Source organism: Cavia porcellus, unplaced genomic scaffold (genome assembly GCF_034190915.1).
Source record: "Cavia porcellus strain 051 isolate PalLab524CR breed Dunkin Hartley unplaced genomic scaffold, mCavPor4.1 scaffold_14, whole genome shotgun sequence".
In the NCBI taxonomy this organism is placed as follows: Eukaryota; Metazoa; Chordata; class Mammalia; order Rodentia; family Caviidae; genus Cavia; species Cavia porcellus.
In genome coordinates, this window is record NW_026947497.1 from 72,137,505 (window position 1) to 72,157,297 (window position 19,793).

Below are 19,793 nucleotides of genomic sequence, written 5' to 3' on the forward strand. Positions count from 1 at the left end.
GGTTGTCTTACTTAGAGGAAAAGTTGCATTTTACTGCCCCTTTAAAATGTAGTGGTATATCAGACCATTGTTTTTAGGGACTGTTCTCTACACCCTGACTTTAGGGGTTTTTTGGAACTCACAAAAAGAACAAGTTAAAAGTTGCACCCAGCTGTTTGAAGGGGAGGAGTACAGAGTACTGAGTCAACAGTTACACATGAATCTAATGATATGCTGGTCTGCCAACCAAGCCTGACAAACTTAAGAGGCCTGGTTTTCCTAAAGAACATGTTTTCCAACTATGATGTAATTAAATAAATAACAAAAGGAGACCAAACGCAGATGATATAACCCTCAACTCATTTAATGAGAATACAACTAAACACAAGAACCATAGAAGAAGAGAACAAGAAATGAAAATCTCCATAATGGACACAAATACAAAATCCTAGAAACAAAATAGAGAAACAATTGTAATACTGTATTAAAAGTGACTGTACCCTTATTATGTTGAGTTTACCACATAAATTAACCATATAAGTTTGGTTTAGGTTAGAAAATCAACTAATATATTTAACAAATTGATGAAACTATATAACCATAAAAAACACATTAGAAAGTATTATGTTAATGTAAATGTTCATTTGTAAGTAAATTCACCAGTAATTATTCATAAAATTATTATTTAATTGAAAATAAAAGGAAGCTTTTTTCTATCCAAAAAAAGGGTCACCATGAAAAATACCTACAACACATACTCTTAATTAATATTGTCTGAACAATAACAAATCTAACAAAGTATATTTTGTAGGTCTTTGGTGTTCGGGTAGATCTCTTGCACTTTCTTAGTATCTGACTCCTTAGCCGGCCATTATAAATAATACTATAAATTATGTGTCCTGTATGTAATTGTTCTCCTTGCAACCCCTGCCTACAACACAAATGATGAAAGGTCTTTAGGAAAAGTAATTATAGCAGTGTTGTAAGAGACATGAATGATCAACTAAACAATACATGACTGGGGATGGTAGACTCAGTATCATGAAGGTTTCGGTTCTCTCCAAGTTGACATCTACTTTAGACTCAGTAAAATTCGACTCACAACTGCAATAAGATTTTCATGAAACTTGAAGAGCTCAGTCTGTTTTTAGGGTAGAGATGAAAAAATATTGATAAATATTAAACAATATTAAAGATTTTCACGAAAGACACAGCAAAGAAGGCTAATCACAAAAGGGAGAAGATAGTTGGATAGATTTATAACTGACAAAAATCCAATGTTCATAATGTTTTAAACCCTCCCACAAATCAGTATTTAAAAGAAACAGCAAAGTAATAGAACAGCAGTAGACCAACAGGATTTCTAAAAGAAGTGATCTAAGTGATCTGTAAACAAACAAAAAGGTGAAAAACTTCATCAAAATTCAAGAAAAGTCAATTAAAAGCAAAATGAAGCATGTTTATCAATCCATTGGATTGATGAAACTTAAAAATCCTCAGTACCAGGGTTGGCATGAATTTGAAATACTAGAAGTGTCACACACCACACTTACATGTGTAAATGGATACAATTTTGAAAGATAGTCTAGCACTGTGCGTGAGATATTATGTCTAACTGGCAGTTCTATCTCTGAAAATATATTGTACAGAAATCCTTAAATGAACACCAAAGGCATGTATAAGAAAACTAAAATTTCAGATAGTAATTATATAAAAGGAGCTAAAAATGTGTCTCTTGAATTTTCTCCCACAATAGAATGCATAAACAAGCTGTTGTACATTCATGCAATGTAATATTATACAGCAGTTAAAAGAAACCAACTGTAGCTATGCCTGGCCAGGTGCAAATTCTCAAGGTACATATTTGCTGAGCGAGCTAATTTATATTTAATTCCTGTTTATCCAGCTTAACTGAGGTGTGATTGAAAAAATTTGTTGATATTTAGACTATATAACTTAATGTTTTGATATACATATACATTTTAAAATGATTGTTACAATCAGTTTATTAACATACTTATCATCACAGTTATCTGCGGTTTTTTTGTTTGTTCGTTTGTTGTGAGAGCATTCGGGATCCATCCTCCTAGCAAATTTCAAGAATAAGATTTATTATATAGACATTCTTAACAACATAGCTATCAATAGTAACATATTTGTACTAATGATAATATATACTTATTGAATAGAGCACAAGTAATATGCTGTATATTAGGCCTATAGCACAAGATTCATCGTAGATACAATTTTAGAACTGTCTAAACTTTGTAACAAAGTTTTTAAGAAAGCAAGTAGATTATAAGGAGAAACTCAAGAAATAATTAAGCCACTCTTCAGAGATCTAAAGTTACCTCTGGAGCAGAGTCATGAGATACGAAATTTGGGAGGAAAACACTGGAATGTAGCAAGTGTTGATAATATTTGGCTTCTTATGATAGTGTAACAAATAAGGGTGTTTCTTTTCATTTTCTTTTAATAAAGCATAGAAAAATTTGCAAACTCATGTGTTAAGTGATTCTAAACACCTTTAAATACATTTTGAATTGCCTTTTTAGAATTTCAAATACCTGTCAAATGGAATTATTCAAGGACATAAATATTTTTTTTAAAAGTCCTACATGACACAGAAAGTCTATATGACAGCATGAACACTAAAGTTGTGCTTAACATCCAACCTAATTTTTCTCTTCCTATTACTTTGAAAGATACTCTACAACCTTAAACTTCTTATAGAGTATTTTAAATGAAAATACTGAATTGTTTTAAATTCATATAAGCCATGTCATACCGGTATTCCGTCACAAGAGGGACTAGATATTCAAAAGCTACAGCTTTCCATTTTGTTTCTAAGACGTTTCTCTGCTGTTTATTATTTTACATAGTTTGTATTTTTGTCAATCCATGTATCACAGAGGGTAGTATTTTTATATGTATTTCCCATCAGTTAACACTTTAAAGTAATTACAGTGCTAGGTAACTATTTTGTTTCTGAATGAATATAGAATGCAAATATTTATTAGCTTGCTGAACTATAACAATTTTATGTACTCCTTGAAAAGAATTGTTTTTATTTTTACAAGTGTTCAGATTTGAAAATGCCGCATGATATATATATATATATATATATATATATATATATTATCTGCACCGCTGGTTTTATTGTTTTAAATTTAAAATCAATTGCTAGACAGCAGTGACCTTTGCAACCAATACCAAATGTAGCAGAATAAGTCAAAGTAACTACGGATCTTTTACTAGAATAAAACCCTGTGAAGACTGAGTTGATAACCATTTGTCATTTTCATGTCTTCAAGGAAAATTCACTGTTTCTGGAAGTTCTTTCAAGTGTGATTTTATATAGCGAGAAGGAGGGGCAAACTTCTGCTGACACAATTCACTCATTAGATATTGCACTTTTAAAAACTTTCATTTGTGGATAATCTAGGCTGTCTATGATATGAAAACCACTGGACAACACTGGTAGAATATTATCTGTTAAAATATTTATGTGCTACCTCGTTACATATTTTCAAACTAAAATGCATTCTAAGAGTAAAATATGGGTTATTTGCTACTGTACTGGCATTGCATAGGACAAATATTTTTACATAAATACAATCCAATGCTATTTAACAAATAAGTATAATAAATGAATAAACAACTTCAGAAGAAAGAAAAATCAGGTATATTGAATTTTTATCAAAACAGAAAAAAAAAACTTAGAGTAGCAGATTTGCAGAAAAACTAACAGTAAGTAAAAGAATCAGCTAAGTCCTCTGTTTTTTGTTCTAATAATTTTATAGGCAGATGTGTGAGAAAGAAGGGAAGAAAATGAATGCAGGAAAGAAGGAAGAAAGTAAGTAAGTGAGGGAAGGAGGAAGGAAGGAAAGAGAAGATGCTTATTTTATTTTCAGTGGTATCACAGCAATTTCTCATTTTTAGAGCAGGGAAAGATAAACTGTAGCAAAGCAAGGAAACAAAATGTTACTTTCTTTTCTGTAAACCTCATTTTGAAAACCTTAATTGATAATATTCTATTTTAATGCGTAAGATTTATGAGAGAATCACACTTCTGTTTCAATAAAGAAAAGGATTTTCATGACATCAACTCTTTGGGAAACCGATGTGCAAGTCACATGACTTGCTCCAGCTTCTGTTTCTTCTCCTCTTCACAGTCCTCGAATCCCCTGAAAGGGGCTGGCTTTTCAGTTCCCCCTCCTTTTTTCCCCGAGATACCCCTGAGCATGCTTCTCCATCCTGAGCGGCTCATCTTACCCATTTCCTGAAGGTCTCATGGTGCAAGAGTTAGCAAAGGAAATCAAGGGTACTGGGAAAAAACTTACCAATTTAGCATTTTCTGTATAGCAGCACCCTACACTTAGATATAAGCCTGAAATGGACACAGAGGGAATAAAATAAATCAGCAGATTGTGAGCCTTCCTGAAGGCCCTTGGAGAGAATTTGTTTTCTGGCCATTCAACTTGTTTGTAGAATTCACTCACTTATGGTTGTAGGACTGAGGTCCTTGTTTCTTTCAAGAACCTCTAAGGGCCACAGTATTCCCTAATTCAAGATGTTTTTCCTCATCATCAAAGCCAGCCATGATGGGTGAATGCGTTATCAGTGACTGTTCTTGTTTGATCCACTCTGTTTTAGCATCATCTACTTTTAAAGGCCAGTGGCAAGATTGGAACTATTCTTTACAAGACAATCTTCCCATCTCAAAGTTTTTATCTTATTTTTTCTGCAAAGATTTCTTTTCAGATTCTAGGGATTACAAGGTGCCTATCTGTGCAAAACCACTATTCCAACTATCACTAGGAAAATATCTTCTTTGATTGATGACAATAAATATATTTGTGTGGATAAATATCACTTCAAATGTAAAGAAAAGATTTTTCTTTTTAAACAACTGTTATCTATAATTATAACAAAGTATGACAGCTATGCATGCTTTCCAATTTGGTCAATGAATTGAAAATTATTGAGTCAGTTCGTTATCAGACAATCCAAAAGTGCAGATAGTAGATTTCACTTAAGAAATCTGAAAGAAGGCAGAGCTATGGGTATGGCAAGAATATGCAACAAATATTTTTCTCCTAGATTTTTCCTTATCTAATCAATGGAACAAAATGCTGTACAGGAAACAAATTCTTACAGGCTCGCATGTGCTCAATTCAGACAGTGAAACAAAAACTCAGACTAAAAAGTAAGATGGATAGGGAACAGCAGGAAGTTGAATCACATGGGAAAAATAACAGGACACTATTCCTACATGTCATTTGCAGGTATGTACCAGGTCAGAACACACAGCATTATTTACTGTACCTGGCACATAAAAGAAAACAAATTTATATTGATTGCCTTCATCTAATTATTTTAAATAAGCAAAGTTTATAGACTTTTTTTTAATAATTTTTTTGTCTTTTTCCTTTTTATTGGTACCAGGGATCAAACTCATGACTGCCTGCTCGCAAGGCAGGAGCTTATGCCACTGAGCTAAATCCCCAGCCCCAAGTTTATAGACTTTTATGTGTAAGGTACAACAAAGAAAAATCTATCATATATCTATTGTTTCCATAGTTTTCAGAACCTTTCAATAAATTATTTAATCATAATATCAGAATCATTGTTCAGGAAAAAATTGTCTTAAGTAAAAGTGAGAGATGTTTTTCTCTACTATTTGCATGAAATCATATTACGCCTAAGAGTAATTAAAGGATTTTAAAAGGAAAAACTACTTCTGGATCATCTATATAAGGACAACCACATGAATCTCATACATTGCTAGCAGGTATATGGTAAATTACAGTATAATAAAAAATAATTGAATGATACTATAAAAATTTCCAAAATTGAGATTTCGATTCATTTTTAGTGTTTAAATTGTGTCTTAGTGCTTAACAATATGTTGTAAGTAAGAAGAAAAGCACTGAAGCGGCTATTGAAAGTGTTGTGAAGGAAATCTTTTATTTTAACACTAAACTGTTGAGAATTAAATTGTAAGATAATAAACCCACATCACTGAGATCTTCAAAAAAATCCATCATTGGCATTCATTTGCAAAACTTTAAAACTGAACAGCTTTCAAGATTCTTTCCTATTCTGAAACTGCGATTACTGATAATCTTATGTTTCCGGCTCTGAGTGGTTATTGCACTTGTAATCTGAGATGCCTAACATTGTTTGCTTATAGAATGTCCTCCTCTCTGCATAAGTAAGTCAACGAAAAGCCTAACATACTGGAAGTCAATTGTCTTAGGATGTGAGAAAAGTCATTTTCCTTGGCTTTTTAGTTTATCCCACTTAGCCTTATCAACAATAGAGAAAGAAATTTCTCTTAACTCAAAAGCCAGATCATGAAAGTAACACTTTAAATTCTAAGTCATCCTCTGGAATTTGGTTTGAAAGTAATAAGTGATAATACCAAATTGAATAAAAATATTTTTTTTATTTTTAAAGAGCTAATATATAAAAGTGTAAACCAGAAGATAGGTTTCTTATATTTTTGCATGAATTTCTTTCAGACTTCAGCTTAATAATAAACCCGTTTAAATTTTTTAAACAATATTTAACATAAAGACAGCATAAGTGAACACAGGCCACCACATATAAGGTTTCTTTGGGTGAACTGTAAGTGCCATTCAGAGACACACTACAAACTTAGTCTTAGCATCTCTACCACTTTCTTTTCCACTATCATCCTTTTGCAGAATGCAGAGTTTGAGGAAAACCACTGATGCAATCCAATTTTCCACAATTACCAAAGGAATCAAATCTAAAAAGAAGCCAGCCATGGTGGTACATACCTGTGATCCTAGGACTCAGGAAGCAGGAGAATTGCTACCAGTTCAAGGCCAACCTGGGCTACATAGTGAGTTCAAGGCTAGCCTAAACTGCCATAGCAAGGACCCTGTCTCAAAAAACATAGCAGAAAGCAGCAACAGCAAAATCAAAAGAAGGGAAGAGGTTAAGCCACAAAACTGTGCAGTTACCAGATCAGTATACTGAGGAAATCTGCTTATTCACACGCTATATTTGAATTTACACAAATTACCTTTTCTAAATTTCAAGGTCCTTGTGTGTGAAATGGCAGAAGTCGTGTCTATTTAAATACATATTCTAAGTGTGAGAAGGCAGCTGATGAATGGTAACTATCATCTTTATTCCAGTTCCAAAGTTCTCAGATCTCATGTAATGAAGAATAAAAGTAATAAGGAATAAACTCGATTTTAGTTTAAATATATTCTCCTTGATTTGTTTCAGGAAAGCAGTCAATCATCCAAAAAGGCGATTTGGTATCCCCGTGGATCGAATTGGTAGAAACCGGCTCTCAAATTCCAGAGGGTAACTATTCCAGTGGTGAGTACAGTTTGCATAGGCAGCCATGGACATTTGAATAAACATTTCCACGTGGACTGATTGACCCATCCTGGCTTTAAAATCACCCTTTTGATTTCTTATCTTATGCATTCATTTTTTTCACAAATATATCTGCACTCAATTTGTATATTAATGATAAATAATGTAAGAGACTTTTAGAAAACAAATAGTTAACCTAGATCTACTGCAAACTAATGAAACAGATTATTTGGCTATTTTTACAATCTTTTACATGATTATGAAATTAACATGCCAATAAGGGTTGAAATTCTATTTAATATAATAAATTGCTTTCATAATAACTATATGTAAGAAAATTCCTTTGTTATAAAGAATACACATTCTAGTAATATGTACCATTTTGTTATAAATGAATATATTACTGGATTTATGATATTATGGAACATTAGAGAGAAAATGCTGTAGCAGTAGAGTATTGGCCAATAATCAAACACCTTATGCAAATCCTGGCTTTGTCATTCATTCGTTCATTCATTCATTATTTTGTTTGTGTCAAGATACTTTAGTTGGTTACATTTGAATAATATCATAATGATATTATGAAGGGTAAATTAAATGTGTATAGTGGGCCTGGAAGTACTGGACACTTAATATTTGCAAGTGATAGCAGTTTACATTATTGTTCTGAAAATGAACTCTGCTAGAACCTGAACATGATGGTTCACAGGCAGGTCTACTGTTAATCATCCTCCCATGCAGCAGAACTATGACTTTCTCTCCTGCACTGAGAAGCAGTGCTGTGTAGGGGCTAAATGTGCAAGCAAGGTAGACCAGGTTACTGTGTTCAAATCCCCAGTTGTCTGTTTGTTAGCCATAGAGCATGACTTAAATTCTGAACTCTCTTTTCATGAAATGAGGAAAATAATAGCTTTGATAATGTTGTCTTGAGGATCAAAAGAATTTATATGCATCTATATTTTTATATATGTATATACTAGCATATAAATGCTTCATAAGTACTAGTTGTTTTCATACAAATAAATGGAAGGCTTAACTATATTAATTAATTCAAAAATGCACACAGATAGGAAGTTATACAATAGAGTTAAAACCCAGAAAATTTAAATTCTGAGTTTATTTGTCAAACATTTTATTTAATTGTGATAATCTACGCTTTTGTATTTCTTGAATGTGAAATTTAGGTGAGATGTTTTTTGTCAGTGGGACTGATAGAAAGTACATCCTTCCTCCCAAACGTTAAAGAAAGCTGGACCTGCTTTCCCAATCTCAGGCTAGAGAAGAGAAATGCTGTCATCCACTTCTTTTACAGTGATCCTCAGACCCTCCATTCAGAAACCCAAAATTGTCACACTAACCCTGAACCTCTCATAACTTAAATCACTCTGTTTTAAAGCCACAAGAAAGGATTCACACTTTTGTTCAAATTATTTAATGAAAAAATGTTACTGTAGGGATTTGTTGATTCATGAAACTTTGCAGTTACTGAGTACCCACAAATACAGGAGCATATACTGAACATGCGCAGTAATACAGCCTTTGAATAGCACTATCTTCAAAACTTGGGTTGAGATATTTTTCTTCATAACTAGAGATATACCACATGTGGGTCATTCATTAGACTTGCTAATAGCTGCCACACTGTATTTAAGTAGGGATATGAAAAAACAGGTAACTCACGGCATCAAGTTTCTGTCCTCTTGTTTCTTGATGTGTTAACTTTAGGACTCCGAGATTAAAATGATTGAGATTGATTGTTTTCTCCATATATTTTTGCCACCTTTGATTATCACTCATTTTAACATTTTGCAATTCAACCAAAGAAATATGAACAACTCTTAAGGAAACTCATTTTCATTTAAATATTCAAATGAAGTCTTAGGCCACACAGACTGTGGGCAGTTACTAAATTAGGAAGAAAGTTGAAGTAGTTTAAGGTTTCCTGAATTATACTGGGTAAAGTTTAATACATTGTGTCTTTTTCTTAACAGACTTTAAGCATCAGACATTTGCTATCATTATTATGAAATCTTAGTAAGATTTGCTATCTTAAAATTTTAAGAGCAATATTACAAAAGAATAGTTTTAGAAAAGAACTCAGCAATATATATTTTCTCTTTCTTTCTGTTAATCACTGTGGTGATCCATTATATGCTCAGGTATTATGTCTCTATTTATTATATCCCACCATGACCCCAAGATTTTGCAGATATTTTTATTTTACTTCCTCACACGAAGTTTCATGTTTTACATGAATAGCAAAGCAAATAAAATACTAATACGTTTATACTTGTATTCAGATTTTCAAGGTTATTTTTGATGTGTTTGTTCTACTATCCTAGTATGACATGAGTCAATCAGGGGGTGTCATATGCATATCATTCACTAGGTAAGATTTAATATTCAAGAAATAATGCTCATATGGTCACATTGCTAAGTAGTTAGATTCAAGAACTTCAAGTCAGTACATCCTGTGCCACTTTGTGAAATAGGTACTATAAAAGGAAATTGATTTATTCACAATCTTACACACTTTGGGCCACTGTAAACTCAAGGACCCCGGTCTTTGGCCTGGTAGGTCAACTTTCTCTTCCCCCCAGCAAGGCTACTTGGTGCTAAGTTGTCATTGTTGGACCCTTCACTGGTTTATATTTCTAAAAAATAAAAAAAAAAACAGTGCTTCACAAATCTTTGTTTCACTTCTGTGGGTGCTGAAGTATTCTCTTTTGAAGCAAGTTTAGTTGTGGGTTTTCACCTTCTGGGTTTTACTTTACATTTTCACACTAAAACTGAAACTGGTACCTCATCGTGGAAGTTTTGCATGGTTTGAGGTCGACTCTCCTACAGCAGCTGTGTGTTATTGTTTCCAACCAAATGCCAATTTCTTCTCGGATACGTGTTTTAGAAAGAAACATAATCTGACATTATTTCTCCATAAATTGTTTATTTAAATTTATAATTGCCTGATTCCTAGACATGAGGCTTACATTCATCTTGGTGAGAGTAACTTCAAGTACGTAGTACCGCTTGTTTTTTCTTATTCCTTTTTTCCCTATACTCCCTCCTTTTTTTATTCCTGTTACAATTGTTTTTCTTAGCTTGTGTTTACAGCATAATGTTTCAGCTCACTGAAATGATGAGGTTCCTGCAAGTGGCATGGCGTATCTTAATTCTCACTTCCCCTCTCCCCCCTCTACTTCTCCCTTGGTTTCCTGGACCCCTTCCCATCTGCAAGAGAGCTGCGCGTCTATTTAATTATATCCATCACATGTTATGCTCTTGGTACCTTACCCTATTCAAATAAGAGCTCCTATATTGTATTTAAATTTGTGTGCCTGATTTGTTTCACTTAACATCATGTTTTCCAGGTGTATCCATTTCCTACAAATGTCTTGAATTTACTCTTCCTCATAGCCAAACAGTATTCCATTGTGTATAAATACCATGTTTTCTTCGTCTGTTTGTCCGGTGATGGGCATACAGGTCACATCCAGGATTTAGCAATTATATGTTGTACAGCTGTAAATATTGGTGTACATAGCAATGTTTATAATGATATAAATCTGCAATATATTTCAATTTGAGCTTTTAGTAGACCTCAACTCTAAACTACTGAACTTTGAAGGGCATTTTGGTCTAATAATTTCTCATAAGGTGATTAATGAGCTTTCTGTTTCTACCATTGGCATCAAGAGCCTATCTGGTGAAATTAGATATATGATAATTAAATATCCTGCCACTTAATACCACAGCTACTATGACCATTTTTTTTAATTTTTCTTATATATTTTTTATTTAAAAAAGATAAAAATCATACAACAAAAACAAAAAGCAAAAGGCATAACAATAATATCACATTCAAAACAATAACAATACAGTTATTCAAAAGAGAATGAAAGAAATTTAATGGTTGTTATATTGCATATTGTTCACTTTTTTCAAATATAAAATATTAAATAAAAAAACAGAAAAAAAGTGTAGAACAATACCAAATTCAAAAAAAAAATTATCATTGTAGAATCACTAGTTGTTACATTTCTCATTGCCATCTTAAAAATTAGTTGCCAAAGTCACAAAATCAAAAAATAAGTACTGGCTAGACACTCAAATATTGATAGTACAAATCCTTCTGTTCAATGTTCCAACAGAGATTCAGTAATATGCTCATCTATCTTACAGACTATACAGACCTTTATACTCTTTAGAGCACTTTCCTTCCCTTTCACTTTCACAGTATCTATTATACTTCTTTGTATTCCATTATTCTGTCAGTTTTTATTGTTTCTTACACTAGAGAGACAATGTGATATTTACTCATATGAGTCTTGTTTATTTCACTAATGAGGATATTCTCAAGTTGTGTCCACTTACCTATAAAGGCCTCAAGATCATTCTTTTTATAGCTGAATAGTATTCCATTGTACAAAAATACCACATTTTTTTCATCCACTCTGTGGTTGATGGGCGTGTTGGTTACAAGATTTAGCTGTCACAAATTGTGCTGCTATGAACATGGGTGCACATATATCTTTGTGACATGACCTTTTCCATTTTTCTTGGAAAATACTCAGGAAAAGAATAGCTGGATTGAATGGAACTTCCAATCCTAGTGTTTTGAGGAATCTCCATACTGATTTCCATAGTGGTTGCACCAGTCTGCGCTCCCACCCACAGTGGAAAAGAGTTCCTTTTTCCCCACATCTTCACCAACATTCGTTATCAGTTGTTTTCTTGATGGCAGCCATTCTTTATGGTGTGAGATGAAATCTCAATGCTGTTTTAATTTGCATATCTCGAATAACCAGTGATGGTGAACATTTCTTCATATATTCATTTGCCATCTGTATATCTTCCTCTGATAACTGTGTGTTCATCTCAGGTGCTCATTTTGGAAGGGTCTTTGAATTTGGGGGACTTGATGTTTTTCAGCTCTTTATATGTTCTGGACATAAATCCTTTGTCTGAGGAATTGTTGGCTAAAATTCTTTCCCATTCTGTGGGTTTTCTTTTCACTTTGTTGGTGATTTCTTTTGATGTGCAGAAACTTTTTAGTAATATGAGATCCTAGTTGTTGACACTTTGAAGTATTTCCTGTGTCATTTGCGTTTTATTCAAGAATTTTTTCCCTACCCTTATGTCTTCAAGGTTCCTACCTACTTTATCTTCCAGTAAATTTAGTGTTTCTGTTTTAATATTTAGATCCTTGATCCATTTTGACCTTAGTGTATAGTGATAGGCATGGATCTATTTTCAGTCTTTGACATGTGGAATGCCAATTTTTCCAACACCATTTATTAAAGAGGCTATCTTCTTCCAGTGAATATGTTTGGCCCCTTTGTCAAATATAAGGTGGCTGAGTGTCACTGTAGTAGTGTTTGCATCTTCTAATCTGTCCCACTGATCCTCATGTCTATTTCTTTGCCAGTACCATGTTATTTTATTACTGTGGCTTTGTGGTATGGTTTCAAGTCAGGAATTGAGATGCTTCCTGGTTGCCTTTGTTGCTCAGGATTTCCTTTGCTAGTCTAGGTTTCTTCTGTTTCCAGATGAATTTTAGGAATGTTTTTTCTAGGTCCGTGAGGTATGTTGATTGTATTTTGATTGGGATTGCATTGAATCTGTGTAACAATTTTGGGAGTATGGCCATTTTCACAATGTTGGTTCTTCCTAATGAAGAGCAAGGAATATCCTTCCATTTTCTGATATCCTCTTCAGTTTCCTTTTTTAGAGTAGTATAATTTTCAGCATATAGATCTTTTACATTCTTGATTAGGTTGATTCCTAGGTATTTGATTTTTTTAGATGTTATTGTGAAAGGTGATATTTCCATAATTTCTCTCTCAGTGAGTTTTTGTGTATAGGAACGCTATTGATTTTTGAGTGTTGACTTTATATCCAGCTGCACTGCTGAATTTGTTTATTACCTCTAGCAGTCTTTTAATGGAGCTTTTGGGATCTTCTATGTTGACTATCATGTTGTCTGCAAATAGTGATAATTTAACTTCTTCTATTCTTATTCCTTTTATTTCTGCCTTTTGTCTGATTGCTCTAAGCTGATATTTCCAGAACTATATTGAATAGGAGTGGTGATAATGGACATCCTTGTCTTGTTCCTGATTTTAGAGTGAAGGCTTTCAGTTTTTGTTCATTTAGTATAATGTTGGCTGTTGTCATAAATGGCCTTTAGAGATTGAAGTATATACCATCTATTCCTAGTTTTTGTAGGGTTTTTATCATGAACAGGTATTAGACTTTATCAAAAGCTTTTTCCACATCTATTGAGATGATCATGTGATTTTTATTCTTGGCTCTGTTGATGTGATGTATTATTTATTTATTTGTGTATGTTGAACAATCCCTGCATTCCTAGAATAAATCCCACTTGGTCATGATGCATTATCTCCTTGATAATTTTGCTGCATTCTATATGCCAGTATTTTATTGAGAATCTTTGCATCGATGTTCATTAGTGAGACTGGTCTGCAGTTCTCCTTTTTGGTTGGGTCTTTCTCTGCTTTTGGTATCAGGGTAATACTCGCCTCCACGAATGACTTAGGGAGGACTTCTTTTCTTTCAATTTCACAGAAGAGTTTAAGGAGTGTTGGCATTAAATCTTCTCTAAATTTCTTGTCGAATTCAGGACCTGGGCTTTTCTTTGTTGGTAAGTTTTTAATCAATCATGTTTTCAATTTCAGTAGCTGACATTGGGTTATTCAAGATTGTTACATCTTCTTGACTGAGCTTTAATATTTCATGTTTCTAGAAATCTGTCCATTTCCTCTGTGTTTTCCACCTTATATGAGTAGAAATTTTCAAAGTACATGTTCATGATCTTTTGAATTTCCATGGGAACTGTAGTAATTTCCCTCTTTTCAGTCATTATTGCATGGATTTGAGGTTTTTTTCTTTCTTTTCCTTGAAAAGATTGGTTAGAGGTTTATCAATTTTGTTTTTCCTCTCAAAAAACCAGCTCTTTGATTCATCAATTCTTTGTATTTTTTGTTTCAATTGCATTAATTTCTGCTCTAATCTTTATAATTTCCTCTCTTCTATGAGCTTTGGGTTTGAGTTGCTCTTCCTTTTCTAGGAGTTTGAGATGTAGCATTAGGTTATTTATTTGTGCTTGTTCCGTTTTCTTGATGTGACTATTTATTGCAATATATTTTCCTCTTAGGACTGCTTTCATTGCATCCCATAGGTTACAGTATGTTGTGTCTGCATTTTCATTGTATAGTAGGTATTGCTTTATTTCTTCTTTAATTTCATCTGTCACGCACTGGTTATTCAGAAGGTTTTTATGTATTTATGTAAGTTTTTCAGGGGTTTTTGCAATTGATTTCCAATTTTAGTGTACTATGATCCAGCATTATGCATGGAATAAGTGGAAATACTCCACTCCCTTTGCACTTACCTAAGAGTTAATATATGGTCTATTTTGGAGACTGTCACATGTGCAGCTGAGAAGAATGTATATTCTGATGTGATTGGGTGGAACACTCTGTAAACATCCACTAAATTCATTCGTTCACAGGTGTGATTCAGTTCTGTTATTTCTTTGCTGACTTTTTGTCTAGTTGATCTATCTCTTTGTGACAGTGGGGTGTTAAGGTCTCCTATTACAATTGTATTCTTGTGTACTTGGTTTTTCATATCCATTAGTATTTGTCTTACATAGTTGGGTGCTCCTGTATTTGGTGCATATATATTTATAATTGTTAGTTCTTCTTCTATAAGTTTTCCACTTACAAGTATGTAGTGGCCTTCTATATCTCTTTTAATCATTTTAGGTTTGAAGTTCACTTTGTCTGCAAACATAATAGATACCCCTGATTTTCTCTGGGGTCCTGTTGCATGGAATACTGTTTTCCATCCTTTGACTTTTAGTCTATGAGTTTCTTTTTGAGTCAGATGTGTTTCTTGTATATAGCATATAGTTGGATTCTGTTTCTTGATCCATTCTGTCAACTTGCTTCTTTTGACAGGTGAATTGAGTCCATTTACATTTATGGATATCACTGATATGTACTGGCTTGACTTTGCAATATTATGTTCCTGTTGTTGGTTTCCTGCTTTTCTTCCTTGTTTAATTTCTTGTCCAGTCTGGTGATTTCCTTCTGTTGTTGTTCTGAAGATTGTGTTCATTTTTATCTCTTTCTAGTATGTCTTTCAATATTTTTTTTAGGGTTGGTTTGGTGGACATAAATTTCTTCAGTTGTTGTTTGTCATGAAAGTATCTTGTTTCTCCATTAACTTTAAAAGATAGTTCTGTTGGGTACAGCAGTCTGGGTTGAAAGTTGTTTTCTTTTAGGGCTTGAAATACTTCACTCCAAGCTTGTCTTAATCTGAAGGTTTGTGCTGAGAAATCTGTCATGATTCTAACTGGCTTTCCTTGATAGGTGACTTGTGTCTAACTTTTAGTATTCTGTTTTTATGCCATATATCTGGGATCTTAACTATTATATGTCTGGGTATAGATCTGTATTGGTTATGTTTGGCATTCTATATGCCTCACTTATTTGTATATCAGATTTTTCCCCATATTTGGGAAATTTTCTTCTATTACTTCTGTAAACAGCTTGGTTATGTCTTTTGCATTATCTTCTGCCTCCTTGATGATCTTTATTAGTCTTACATTGTTTCTCTTGGGGCTACTGGATTGTCATTTCATGCTACTTTGTTGTTTCTAGAAGTTCTATCTTTTCATGGTCGCTATCTGCGATCCTGTCCTCAAGGTCTGAAATTCTGTCCTCAGCTTCATTTAAACGATTTTGGCAGCTTTCAATAGAATTTTTTGTTTCTTGGATATCTCTTTGAATTTGTTTCATGGATTTTGTTTGTTTTCTAAATTGTTCATTCAAAGTTTCAATCAATTTCCTGTGCCCCTGTATTTTTTATCTATTTATTCCCTAGCTATGTTGAGCAAATCTTTCACTAACTTTGTTATTTCTATCTTTACATAAGACAGTATTTCTAATTTGATTTACACTATAGTTTCATGGATTTGTTTCTTTACTTCGTTGGGTATCTTTTCAGAGATTTCTGGTGTGTGACTTTGTCTTAGTTACTTTTTACTTGTAATTGAGACAAAATACCTGATGTCCAAAGCTGGGAAAGGAAAGGTTTATTTCTTACAGTTTTTAGAGGTTTTAGTCCATACTCAGTTGGCTCCAAGGCAGGATGGCACAGCAGTGCCACAGGTCATGGCAGCTGCAAACAGCAAGGTGGAAACTGGCAAGAGGGAGTGACACACCTTCTTCCTGCCATTACATTGTATGCTGACTCCATCCCTAGGTAAGCGTAGCACTGACACCATCAACCCAAGGAGTAGACAATGAACCAATCACAAATGCACAATGCAAATGCATGAGGCCTGGGGACCACAAACATAAACCATGACAGATATTTAAAGTCCTCCATTTCACTGTCACCTGTTCTTGTCCCTGATGGACTAGATGTTTGAGTTTGCATTTTAGTTTTTCATTTTGTCATTTTCACCTTCCAGGCCAATATCCGGTTATTTAATCCCAATAGTCAAAACTGTGGACCATGTATGTCCCAGGGTCCTACTGTGTGTTTGATGTCAGCCCGATTGTTGGGTACATATTGTCCAGTACCTACCAGGATCTTGGCAAGGGGGGCACCGAGCCTCCAGTTAAATCAGCACTGCCAGTCCACTGCAGTTCAAGGTTTTGGGAGGGAGAGTGGGAGCCAGTGTTCACAGCCGTGCTTAGTCTAAGAGTTGGAGAGGGTAGCTGAGGGCAGCAGGTTGAGCCAGGGTGAGTGTGGTGGTTCTATGGGTCAGCACCCGGCAGGAGTGTGCTGGGTGAAAGGCACAGCTCAACAGCCTGAGCCAGGAAGGAGCATGGTGGTTGTCCCCTGTGCCATGGCAGTGGGAGGGCACGGATGTGGGCAAGTCCAAGTCCGGCACAGCTGCTTGAGCTGGGGCTGAGCTTGGTGTTTTTCCTCCATGCAGCAGGACAACGGGTGGTGGCCTGGGATGCTGAGGCACTTAGGCAGACATGAGCCCAGGCAGAGCTTGGCGGCCTCCTCAGCACAGCGCCTTCCACCGCGCAGCAGCGGCAGTGGGGGTGCACTGAAGGGTGCCAGCAAGCCCAGCAGCCAATCAGGGGTAGAGCTTATTGTTCTTCCTCCACAGGGTGGGGTCGTGGGCGGCTGGCTGGAGACACTGAGACACTCAGGTCAACCCAGCAGTGTCTACCATTCTTTTAATAATATGAAATACAAGTTAATTTTTTTATGCTGGCAATTTTATCAAAGAGAAATATTAATATACCATCATTTAAATTCTCAGTTATAGCAGGAATATTATTTGAAAATGCCAGTATATTATGAGATCTACTGAACATGAGCAAAATACATATTTATCAGTGTGCTACCTTAACAACACAGAACATTATAGCTTGCTTTTTTATATGCCTTTTTTGTCATCACAATACATTTTGCTCTTTATTTATTGATTGATTAACATCGAGAATCAAACTCAGGACCTCATGCTTGCCAGGCAGGGACTGTGCTACAGAGCTATATCACCCTGCCAACAATGTCTTTTGAATCAAGACTAAAGACTTGGAGCTGGGGATTTAGCTCAGCAGCATAAGCACCTGCCTTGCAAGCAGGCAGTCGTGAGTTCAATCCCTGGTATCCATAAAAACGAAAAAGACCAAAAAAAAAAAAAAAAAAAAAAATTAAAGACTCAAGAAAGAAATAGACAGTAGATGTCTGAAGAAAGGAGCTGTAACAGAGACATTTTATAAGTTTTATTAAAATGACTATAAGCACCTGATACATTAAAATGCTCACTTTAATACATTTTGATTTCAAACTGTTTTACCATCTTTAAAATAGAAACATGCAATGCAAATAAAAGCTATAATGAAGCATCCTGTAATTAGATTTAGCTGCTTTCTATTAAAGCAAAATGTATTTTCACTGTTCCACAGCCTGCCTATGAGTTTTAACAACTTCGCTTTTCATTTTGTAGATGCAGACTCCTTCTGTGAAATATCACTGAAAACAGAAGATGCTTCAATGAAGTTCTTCATACTCTTTCATAACTGAATTTTTAATGAACTGATTTCTGCAGATCCTTCTAAAACTTGAACTTCAGTCCTTCACATCATACTATTGTTTCAGTTTTATTAAATTGTGGTGATCGTTTCAATGTATGTATATTTTAAAAATATATATTTAATTATTCAGAAATGGTTACCTGCCCCCTAAATCATACTTTTAAAAATAACGGTCAAAATATACAATAAAGTGCCTTCTCTATATATTTACCATTCTTTTTTATTTATGGTTAAACAATACTAAAAAGTTGTTTCTGAAAAATTAGCTACAAGCTATTTGTTTATTACTTAGGAATAAGGAAAGACAAGACAGTGTATTTTCTCTTGAGTCCTTTTACCTCTTTTTCTTTATCTGAAAATCTGCTGGCTAGTAATAATGAAATTAGATTTTTCTTATCACACTCAAATTTCAGTGAAGTTTAACCAAATAAAACATAACTCTACTTAGCTGTGATGCTCCAGTGAGTCAGAATTACAAAAGTGAAGGATATTACTTATCAAACTTCAAAATCTCTTATCTCATGCAATTTCTCTGAACTTTAACAAACATTTAATTAAGCACAGTAACGGTTCATTATGAATGAATCAGCTTTACAGAAGTAGTGATGAAAGTAGAGGCAAAGTTAAAGAATTATAAATTAGTACATTTCCACAATAGTCTGGGGCCAGAAAAGTATACATCATTTTAGCAAGATCCATTTAAACTAATACAATCCATTTAGGTAAAATGCAACCTTGTTGAAGTTACTAGTTCTTTTAAAAAATTATTTAATGTTCCATATACTGCACTTAATAAACTACAAAAGCATACAGTTTGCTCTTTTAGACAGCTAAATTGTCAGTAATAACTGAGTTTGGTGTAGTCTAGTCTCAAAGCCCATTTTGCATCAGAAATTCATTGGAAACACAAAATATAACTTATCACATGCACCAGAGATTCAGCACAATTATTTAATGGAAGTTCACAGGGCACCTAGAACATACTTCTTCTTTAAACACTAGTAGTCACTGCCAAACAAACCTGGGTTGGGGAGGAAAGAAGTTTGGTCTAGAAAAGTAATGGTTTCTTTTAACATAAAAGAATGTTATAAGAAGATGTCTTCATATTAAAAGAGGAGAAACACACACTTCATAATCTAAACAGTGTAAAATTCAACAAACCAACCATCATGGTGACAAAAATACATTGGAATGGAATTTAACTAAATAATGGACTTTTATAAAAGATTAATCATTAAGTTATTCAATAAGCTTTTTTAAGACTCCAGTTTAAAAGATCTAAAAAGAGGTGAAATAAATGAACACGAGTACTTGGAACACATAGTGGTTTCCTATATAATTTCTTTGTTTCTTTGAAAATTT

At 34.0% G+C, this 19,793-nt stretch overlaps 1 protein-coding gene across 3 annotated transcripts in view; it reads left to right on the forward strand.

Annotated features, from left to right (window-relative positions):
• Ostn (osteocrin) overlaps positions 1–18,623 on the forward strand; it is a 79,886-nt gene extending 61,263 nt beyond the window's left edge. For all 3 annotated transcript variants that reach the window (XM_063260509.1, XM_063260510.1, XM_013160111.3), the window contains 2 exons: positions 7,246–7,341; positions 18,344–18,623. In XM_063260509.1, the coding sequence (XP_063116579.1) occupies positions 7,246–7,330 (85 nt within the window). In that variant the 3' untranslated portion in view covers positions 7,331–7,341; positions 18,344–18,623. The remainder of the gene's footprint in view (positions 1–7,245; positions 7,342–18,343) is intronic.
• Positions 18,624–19,793: the final 1,170 nt, after the last annotated feature.